Source organism: Xenopus laevis, chromosome 1L, assembly GCF_017654675.1.
Source record: "Xenopus laevis strain J_2021 chromosome 1L, Xenopus_laevis_v10.1, whole genome shotgun sequence".
NCBI lineage: Eukaryota > Metazoa > Chordata > Amphibia > Anura > Pipidae > Xenopus > Xenopus laevis.
In genome coordinates, this window is record NC_054371.1 from 229,313,965 (window position 1) to 229,325,169 (window position 11,205).

General features: G+C 41.5%; 1 protein-coding gene across 1 annotated transcript; it reads left to right on the forward strand.

The window, feature by feature from the left end:
* Positions 1-371: 371 nt before the first annotated feature.
* LOC108718829 (C-C motif chemokine 21) lies at positions 372-9,101 on the forward strand. Its single transcript, XM_018267306.2, has 4 exons — positions 372-524; positions 4,954-5,080; positions 5,658-5,745; positions 7,492-9,101. Exons 1-4 carry the CDS (start codon positions 464-466, stop codon positions 7,507-7,509), a joined length of 294 nt encoding a protein of 97 aa, XP_018122795.1. The 5' UTR covers positions 372-463; the 3' UTR covers positions 7,510-9,101.
* The last annotated feature ends 2,104 nt before the right edge of the window (positions 9,102-11,205 follow it).

The window sequence follows — 11,205 nt, forward strand, 5'->3', positions numbered from 1 at the left end:
GCCGATATTCTTGGGCAGGGGGTTCAGTACCCATTCGTCCCAAAACCAGTTGGAGATTCTCACCTTTATTTAACGATTCTAACAATAAGAATAAATGAATAATGGAGATATCTAATGAGAGCCAGATTGGGAAGCGTTTTGGATGGGGATTGTGCAAGGGAAGCCGGGGAGCCACATGGCAGTGATGAAGATAAATGGATCATGTAAAGTGAGCCCAGTGGGTGAGGTGTTTGCACTTGCAGCCAGACGAAGGGAAATTTCGCCCTGGGTTGGGAGGTGGGGGGATACCAGGAATCAGTGAGTTCTGCTGCCGGGGAATCAGTGATGGGAAAGAGAAGTGAAAGTGAGAATGTACCGACTTACAATATAAATAGAGGAATCTCAGGCACAGAGCTCAGAGCTGGTTCAGGATCACAGAGTGTGGTACCACTTCCCACTATCACAGCTGTGTCTGCCCCCCAGGATGGCTCTGCAAATGCCCCTCATCTTCCTCCTCATTGCCTGCGCCTGGGCATTGACTCAAGGTAAGGACTGAGCACCTACATATCTCAGCCTCACTGATTCTTCTAATTTACTGGCACCCTTATAAAAGGGAAAATGATATTTTCATTTTTTCATTTTTCTTTCAAGGGAAAATCTACCCAAAAAAATAAAATAATACAATTCTGCCAAATGAAAAAAAATTTACTTCTGAGCAACAATTGCAGAACACATTCAGGATACAATTTAAATCATTTCTAAAGTTATTGGTGAGCAAATTTCCTGCTGAAAACTGTGCATAACATTGTTTGCACTGCTGGTTCTGACTACATGCCTGGAAACAATGCACCAGTGGTCTGCTCCCCTTCAGCAGTTCACACAATGCCTTGCATGCTTCTGTCATTCTCCCTTTTTACAGGTATGTGTATCTCAGAACAAGCAAGGCATTGTGGGAAGTGAAGTATTGCATGAAAGAGAGCTAATTACTGCAGCATTTCTTTCAATGGTCAGAACCAGCAGTGAAGCAAATATCATGGGACAGATAGATACTGCTTTCAGTAGCTAGGATGTTTACAAATACAAATCTGATGTGATAATTATTAAGAATGTTTTTTTTTGTTTATCATTTGGGTGGAGTTCCCTAATTAAAACAAGGGGTTATTTATTATAAGGGCAGTCAAGCAATTGGATTCCCTACCAAAAAGAGTAGGAATGAGGAATTCATTACTGGGGAGCAAAGGAGATTTCACCATCAGCATAGGAAGGGCTTCCTTACTATAAGGGCAGTGAGGTTATGGGATTCCCTACCAAGAGAGGGGAATGAGTGATTCATTGGTGGGGAGGAAAGGAGATTTCACCATCAGTATAGGAAGGGGTTCTTTACTGTAAGGGCAGTCAGGTTATGGGATTCCCTACCAAGAGAGGGGAATGAGTGATTCATTGGTGGGGAGGAAAGGAGATTTCACCATCAGCATAGGAAGGGGTTCTTTACTGTAAGGGCAGTGAGGTTATGGGATTCCCTACCAAGAGAGGGGAATGAGTGATTCCTTGGTGGGGAGGAATGGAGATCTCACCATCATCATAGTAGGGGGTTCTTTACTGTAAGGGCAGTCAGGTTATGGGATTCCTTTCCAAAAGAGGGGGATTATTTAGTTACAGATGAAACTTTTGCTCACTGTTGTACTTGTGCCCGGGAGGCAGTCAAGCAATTGTGAATTCCAATTACAATAAACAGGCAACAGTTCATCTGTTCTTATCCTTATTGAGGGGGAATGGTCTGATGATGCACTGTATGGGATGTATTTATGGGATATATTGATGGGATGTATTTATGGGATGTATTTATGGGATGTATTTATGGGATATATTTATGGGATATATTTATGGGATGTATTTATGGGTTATATTCATGGGATGTACTGTATGGACTTCACATGGGTCTCTGTGCAGATTTAAATATGAACAGGTGTCACTCCTAAAATGTCCATTCTCTTGGAATAATCCAATGGGCTGAAGGCTAGGCAGCAGGAGTTAAACTTTGTTTATAATGTTATAATAATGGAGCATATTTACTAACATAGCTGCAAGTGTTCCCATGTATAGTAACCCATAGCAACCCTTGGTGCAACTTGCATTTGTATCATCCATGCAGAATAAGGATTCGCATTCACCTAGGGAACAGTGTCTTATGCAGCCTTCCAGCTGTTGTTGTGCTGCTGTTCTTACCAAAGGCTGTCAGGGAATGCTGGGAAATATAGTTTCTGGGGTTTGCTGCCCTGCTACTCATTCCTCTGCTACACACATGCTGATTCCCCATTGTGTCTTACTAATTAACATAACCAATTCACACACTCACATTGGGCAAATATTCCCTGCACAGACACAGTCTTATTTCCCCTTTATTTTCATTGAACTGTGCCATAAATAGTTTAGCTATTGATATATTTATTTATACATTTATTTATACATTAGAGGTATGAGGGGAAGCTGCCATGCTGGTTATTTTGTCTAATGAACGGAACTGGCGAATCGTGGAGAACAGCAGTGAGATTGGTTTTATTGTTCAGAGAAGTTATGAATGAGGGGCACTTAAAGCTACAGGACACATGGGGACACGATCATTCCATTCTAGAGAGCTGAACAGCATCGATTCTATCATTGGCAAGGCAGCAGTGTTTTTGGGCACTTTAGGGGCAGGAACATGTGTCATTGTCATTGGGGTATGTTTGTATCTCCTTAAAATGATCTTTTATCTATCCCTATTGTTCCCTACCACATCTGCAGGGAGGCTGCTCCATGTATTTATCCCTTTTTCTATAAAGAGGTGTTTTCTAATGTTCCCTTTCAGTTTCCTCTGTCTAACTTCATATTGTTTTCACTTGGTGTGATTAGGAGGAACCAATCATATTATTACAAACAGAACCCCCATAGTCTCTATCATACCTAAGAACTGGCACCATAGTGCATTTTATTCAGTACATCCCTAATAATTCTTCTGGGTCTGTAAGCAGAGGTGGCACCCAAGTGGTATCATCTTGTATATGGCACCGTATCTAGTGCCGGACACACCTGTCTATCTGTGTTCTCAATAGGAGTCTCCTCTGTGTATTCACCTTAGTTATACAGTAACTCACTATTTAACTTCCAGCTTGTAAAGGACATCCTATTTAACCCCCGGGTAATAAACAACTTCCTATTTAACCTCCTGCTAATAAACAACTTCCTATATAACTTCCTGCTAATAAACAACTTCCTATATAACTTCCTGCTAATAAACAACTTCCTATATAACTTCCTGCTAATAAACAACTTCCTGTTTAACCTCCTGCTAATAAACAACTTCCTATATAACTTCCTGCTAATAAACAACTTCCTATATAACTTCCTGCTAATAAACAACTTCCTATATAACTTCCTGCTAATAAACAACTTCCTGTTTAACCTCCTGCTAATAAACAACTTCCTATATAACTTCCTGCTAATAAACAACTTCCTATATAACTTCCTGCTAATAAACAACTTCCTATATAACCTCCTGCTAATAAACAACTTCCTAAATAACCTCCTGCTAATAAACAACTTCCTAAATAACCTCCTGCTAATAAACAACTTCCTATATAACCTCCTGCTAATAAAAAACTTCCTATATAACCTCCTGCCTAATAAAAAACTTTCTATATAACCTCTGGCTAATAAACAACTTCCTATATAACCTCCTGCTAATAAACAACTTCCTATATAACCTTCTGCTAATAAACAACTTCCTATATAACTTCCTGCTAATAAACAACTTCCTATATAACTTCCTGCTAATAAACAACTTCCTATATAACTTCCTGCTAATAAACAACTTCCTATATAACTTCCTGCTAATAAACAACTTCCTAAATAACCTCCTGCTAATAAACAACTTCCTATATAACCTCCTGCTAATAAACAACTTCCTAAATAACCTCCTGCTAATAAACAACTTCCTATATAACCTCCTGCTAATAAAAAACTTCCTATATAACCTCCTGCTAATAAAAAACTTCCTATATAACCTCTGGCTAATAAACAACTTCCTATATAACCTCCTGCTAATAAACAACTTCCTATATAACCTCCTGCTAATAAACAACTTCCTATATAACCTTCTGCTAATAAACAACTTCCTATATAACTTCCTGCTAATAAACAACTTCCTATATAACTTCCTGCTAATAAACAACTTCCTATATAACCTCCAACTAATAAAAAACTTCCTATATAACCTCCTGCTAATAAACAACTTCCTATATAACCTCTTGCTAATAAAAAACTTCCTATATAACCTCCAACTAATAAAAAACTTCCTATATAACCTCCAACTAATAAACAACTTCCTATATATCCTCTGGCTAATACACAACATCCAATATAACCTCCGGCTACTAAACTCTTTATAGGAGTCTCAGTGATATCCTGTAACCAGATGCAGTTTTTCTGGTTCTGAGATAAAAGGCAGGACGCTGCTCACCTGGGAATAAGGTAACACACAGATAAGAAATGGAATGTAACAAAGAATCAGATTTCCTACCTGATTCCCATGTCAGTATCACATCTGTATAAATGACATGATGTGACCCCACCATACAGTAAATCTGATTACAGAGATGTTTGATCACCCCCAAAGGTCATCAAGTCTGTTTTACCCCCACTAATAAAAAAAAGTAACTTGTCAGCACAACAATAACAACATTTTGTGTTTCCAATAAACACAACGCTCGTCACAGTGTGTCAGGAATACTTTGGAGTAATAGGGGGCCATATTGCTGCCCATGGCCGTGCCCTGTAACTGGAGATGACATGTGTGATTTAAATGGGGCAGGGGTAGGTGTTTGTGTTGGTCACAGATCCCGTGTGCATGTTAATCATGGCTAATCATGGCTAATCATGGCTAATCATGGCTCATCAATCATGGCTAATCAAACTGACTGTGTTCTGATCCTGCAGTGTCCGGTGCCAACATAAACCCAATGGACTGCTGCCTGAGAACCAACAGCAAACAGATTCCATGGCAAAATGTGAAACGTTACATAGTCCAAGATGAATCCAGTGGCTGCTCAATCAATGCCATTGTGTAAGTATTTGGACTCTCCAGTAGCCCAGTGGTGCCAGGCTTTTGTGACTTATTACATAAGTAAAGATCCCAGATTAGTTTATTAGCAGCAGCACAAAGGCCCATCCTGGTGAGTCAGCTAAAAAGAGCAGTGACTTATTACATTAAATGGAAGAATTAATTCCTGTACAGAATATACAGTGACTCCCATCAGGATATGGCACAGTGACTAGTGATGGGCAAATTTGTCCCGTTTCACTTTGCCACGAATCTCGTAAATTTCCAGCGAAATTTTCTAAACTGGAGAAAATTTTTTAACACCAGGTGAATTTTTTCACCAAATTCACGAATTTATTCACTGGCGGCGAAACTTGCAAATTCACCACAAATTCACGCCTGCCGAATAAATTCACCCATCATTAACAGTGACTCCCAGCAATAAATGACACAGCAACTCCCAGCACTCTCTTTTAGTCTCTTGCAGTCTTGCAAAACATACACAGGTTTATAACTAATCCCACATGTTCAATCCATCATCACTGGTTCTATATTGTCTCATCATTTACAGCCTGTTGTTTTCTCTTTCCCACCACCGCAGGTTAGTCACTCGGAGAAATATCCACCTCTGTGCTCCTCCCCGTGAGCCCTGGGTACAGACTATGATTGCCAGATTTGACAGAAAAAAGGTGAGTTGTTATCAATTATATTTATATGTGGTTTCCTAACTCAGGTCAATATAGCGATGGGATATACTATCCAGATTGCTTGGCAGCAAAGGTATTCCCTGTACTAAGCACAATTCAGCAGGAACAGTCCCCTAAGTTTGCTTATAGTCTGTACAGAGAGATCCCATAAAACTATGGCAGCATAGGTATTCCCTGTACTAAGCACAATTCAGCAGGAACAGTCCCCTAAGTTTGCTCATAGTCTGTACAGAGAGATCCCATAAAACTATGGCAGCATAGGTATTCCCTGTACTAAGCACAATTCAGCAGGAACAGTCCCTAAGTTTGCTCATAGTCTGTACAGAGAGATACCATAAAACTATGGCAGCATAGGTATTCCCTGTACTAAGCACAATTCAGCAGGAACAGTCCCCTAAATTTGCTCATAGTCTGTACAGAGAGATCCCATAAAACTATGGCAGTATAGGTATTTAGGGATGTAGCGAACGGCGGAAAAAATGTTCGCGAACATATTCGCGAACTTGCGACAAAACATGCGAATAGTTCGCGAACGTCGCGAACCCCATAGACTTCAATGGGAAGGCGAATTTTAAAAGCTAGAAAAGACATTTCTGGCCAGAAAAATGATTTTAAAGTTGTTTAAAGGGTGCAACGACCTGGACAGTGGCATGCCAGAGGGGGATCAAGGGCAAAAATGTATCTGAAAAATCCATTGTTGACACAGCGCTGCGTTTTGTGCTGTAAAGGGCAGAAATCACACTACGTCACTCAGGTGATGTTTCTGGACACGGAATGTGAAAAAGCTCACACAGCTAGGTGGCACTTGGTTAAAGACTGGGCAAATAATGCCTGCAAGGGCAACGTATACACTACAGCCGTTGGATACGGAATATATTATTGCTGCTTGAAAAACGTCACTCGGGTGGTGTTTCTGGAGACGGTATTATTATTGATATTTAGACAGCTAGGTGGCAGTTGTTTGAAGAACAGATGCAGATGAGAGATCAGCAGCAGGACAGACAGCTGCCCACAGCAGCTACATACAGAGCACTGCAGTAGAAGGTAGATTACTAGCCAGCAAAGCTACCTAACCTAAAATGTCCCTCAAATCCCTGCAGAGTTCTGTCCCTACAATACAGAGCAGTATCAAGTAGATTACTAGCCAGCAAACTTACTATCAACTGTCCCTCAAATCACTAACAGCTCTCTCCCTACACTAGCTCTTCCAAGCACACACAGGCAGAATGAAAAAACGCTGCAGGGCTTCAGTTTATATATGGAAGGGGAGTGGTCCGGGGGTGTGGGGGTGGTCCAGGAGGGAGAGCTTCCTGATTGGCTGCCATGTATCTGCTGGTCTGGGGTGAGAGGGCAAAAATAAGCGCCAGCTAAGGCGAACCCAAATTGGCGAACGTCGCGCGACGTTCGCGAACATTCGCCGAACGCGAATAGTCGATGTTCGCGCGAATTAGTTCGCGGGCGAACAGTCCGCGACATCCCTATAGGTATTCCCTGTACTAAGCACAATTCAGCAGGAACAGTCCCTAAGTTTGCTCATAGTTTGTACAGAGAGATCCCATAAAACTATGGCAGCATAGGTATTCCCCTGTACTAAGCACAATTCAGCAGGAGCATTAAAGGTACAAGATGTGACCTTTAATGGTCTTAATGGGTTTAATATTTAACATAAAGTATTGTCTGAATTAGAATGTGACCCGGACTCTATATATATATTTCCTTATTTTCTAGATTAAACATCATAAGTGACACTGCTGGTGAGGACAGAGGGACAGACGGCCTGACAGAGGATGGGGGAGCAAGCGAGGAATCTCGGGGTTCTACTCAGCAGTCTGCAGGCAGTTCCAGCTTATCCTCCTAGTTAAACACGGAGTCAATATTATAAGCAGCAACCAATGCATATTTTATACATTAAATAGATTTGTTTTTCGCTGCTTTCGGTGACATTGTTTTACGTTAATTGTTTTGTCACTTTAAATCTGGGAATTTACAAATATATATACAGTACATGGACATTTTCTATTTCCCTGTGCATGTGAGCTGAATAAATGCTGTAGCTGTGTATCTATAAATATGATATTGTTCTGTATCTGTCAGGCTGGGGACACGGTCATACTTTCAACTGGCGCCTAATGGGCCTGGAACGTTGCTGAGATCTGGGACCATGAACCTGTGGCCCCAGCAGCACCTCCTGCCTGGGGGTTGAGCACACTTCTGCCCGGGGGTTGAGATTAGGAACCGTTATTGTGGGGCCCTGGTCCAATCTACTGTATGTATAGAATGTCCTGTATGTGGCCCTCCAGCTGTGGGTGGAGCTAAATCCGGCAAAAAAATTGGAAGGTCTTGATTTGATTCACATAGTTTGGCCCCAAACATCTTGTAATTCCCTGGGGTCAGCTACTCCTCTCCCAATCATCTGGAATCAGGTAACCCCCACATATTGTCTCCTTCACAGGTGTGTCCTTCTCCATCTGTAGTTGAGGGATCTCCTTGAAGATGAAACATCTACATCTCCTTTTGGCCAGAAATTTCACATCAAGATGTTGGCACCCCAGGCTTCTTACTTGCCATCAGTTCCGATCTAGATCAGTGGTTCTCAGATTATTGGGCTATTCCCTGGGTCCAGCAGCAATTTTGAAGGACAAATATTTGAGCAACAAAATCCAACAGATAGTCTTGGAGGATCAGCCTGGTGACTTAAACTGAGATTTTGGATGAACACCTATATATTCTTGGAACTTTATTTGAGTGACAGGTAGAGCAATGCTCTGGCCTATTGTTGAACCCCAGGTCTGGAAGTCACTGTTCTAGACAGATTTTCAGAGGGTCTATGTGTACAGTAAATCTGGGCCTATCTAATGGGGAAATAATTCCTGAATTTAGGGAGGTAAAGCTCCTCTCCCCCCTTTCTGTTTATTCAGTCTACGGGCGCAGACTAAAGGGGTCATTTATTTGAACCCCAGACTCAAGTACAAGAGAACTAAGGCACAGGGAAGGGTGGGGGCTCCCATAAGCCCCTCCGAAATGTCGCCACTCTGCCCAAGCTTCGGGTACCCCATGCTATCATCTATCTACTATATGTGCAAAATAGTAAATGACCCTTAAAATCCCATTGAACTGTGTTGCAAGTCGGTGTCAAAGCTAATTCCTTTTGAAATGTAACTCTGCTTAATCTACTCCATTCCCTTCTTTACTCACATATCCCCTCTGCTTCAGGCAGCTCCTCCGGGTTTCCATTCCTGCCGGGAATCATTCTGTATTATTGTAATTGTAAGACTGTTTTGGGACTTTGGGAATTTTTAAACTGTGAATTTATCATTTCAATAAATGTAATTTTCAGATCTCTTTGTTGCCTTTTTTTTAAAATCAGTTTTATTTTGTTATGAGTAGCGTGGAGTGATACCATGGGTATAACTATGGCGCCCTATTGCCAAATGAATGCATCTGTAGTCAATTAAGTTGGCTCTATGAGGGGGTCGGTATTATGTGGGAGCGCTGTATATAAAACCTATTTGTGAAACACATTTATTAGACCTCTAGTTCACTGATGGAATCCCAAGACCCCCTGGTGTAAGATCATTAAGCCATATGAATATGAAGGCCCATAGGTTGGATTTATGAAGTATTTCAGACAGTGTTGCACTTACCCTCGGGGTCAGACTTTGATATCACTCTCAGTGGGGTCAATTTAACCAGTAGAGTGTAACCCCTGTCTCAATATTTCATATATACCAGAAGGTTGTGTAGAACATCTCTTGTCTAGCGATAAGGTTTGAAGGACAGTGCCTTGGAGGGTTTATGGGTTGTGGATAGTCCAAAAGGTCTTGATCCTGTTTTGAGCAATGGTACCTAATCCAATTGGGCTCAAACCTCAGCCCCTGAAATGTTTTTCTTTTGGTATCTGCATAAATTGTGAGTGACGAGTCCCCCACCGACAGACCTGGGCTGAAACCCCATCAGCATCTGGAAGTACTTGGGCTCAGTTTGGATCTCTCACTTTGATTTCATGCTCGGTACAAATAGGAACAAATAAACAGTAAATATGGCTAAAAATAACTCTTTCTAGGAGACCCAAGGGCCTTGACCCCTGGTTATAACAAAGCGGCAGGGAATAGTAAAGTCAGAGCAGTAGAATTTCATGGGACTCTTGACTTTTTGACATTCACTTGAGTCCACTAGAAATTTCCTGTGGGACATCTAAGTGGTGCCACTAGTGTTATTGACCTGAAACCTACAGCATTCCTCTCTAATGGTGACCCTCATGTATCTATACAATGAGGTGGGGGTTAATTCTGTTGTTAGCCAGCGAAATATAGTCTACCCCAAGCCCATCCGGCAATCTCCCGGCAATGATCCCGAAATTCAGTCTGCAAAAGCAATGGAGCTTAGCCAGGAATAGGAAGGTTTGGGAGGGTGTTTGGCTGGAATTGGGCTTCACCAGAGGGTGCTGATCAAACAATGGCCACCCATTATACTTAACTGGCAGGATCCACCACCCATGTAGTTGTTCAGTAGATTGCCTTGGTGTGGGGGCCCCTGCTAATTAAATAGTACGGAACCCCATCATTTTGGATGGAGGCCCTGGCCACATGCAAAGTGCCAAGTTTTTAGCAACAATCCAGCATTTCCAGTGTCTTTATAGGATCCCACAAACAGAATATGTAAATCGTACATGTTTTGTCGGCACAATAAACCGCTGTTACAAGATTCGGGTGCTGCAGTGTGACTTCTTTGGACAGTTAATATGTGATGCATCCGGGATAGTTGCGTGTTTAGGTGCTAAACGCTATGGGAACCTTTGAAGTAGCAGTTTCTATACTTCCAAGTTTAAATATCCCCCCTCGGCTCCCACCAGTGAGACAATTCAATGGATCGACTGGCACAAAGCAAATATGAGTGGAAGTCCCTGATCACAGATACAAGTGAACGTGGGATTAGACCAAGTTCATGAAGGAGGAAGGAAAATAATAAACTGCGCTACACACACATTTCAATAATTAGACCCCTGTTATACACAGATATGAAATCGCCCAAATGTTTTCTTTGGCATCGAATATTTCTGTGAAATTCCTATTAACTTCTTCATTAGAGACTTTGTCAAAACATTTTGAAATTTTCTTGTACTGCTGCAGGTCCCACCAGATCCAAACCAAAAACAGCCCTTTTACAGGAATCACTGGCTTTTATATTCCCCTTTCTCTCTGCCCCTGCATTAAATTTTTTAAGTTTTCAGTTTTTTCAGGGGGGTTTATATTTTTTTTTTTTAGGGGGGGATTTTTGCTGATTATACCAAACTGGGCAGAACTATAGGTTCCATGCAGGATGCTGCCACTTTGCACAGTGATTTGTCTAAACTGGAAAACTGGGCAGCAAACTGGAAAATGAGGTTCAATGTTGATAAATGCAGGTTATGCACTTTGGCAAAAATAATATAAATAAGAAGGT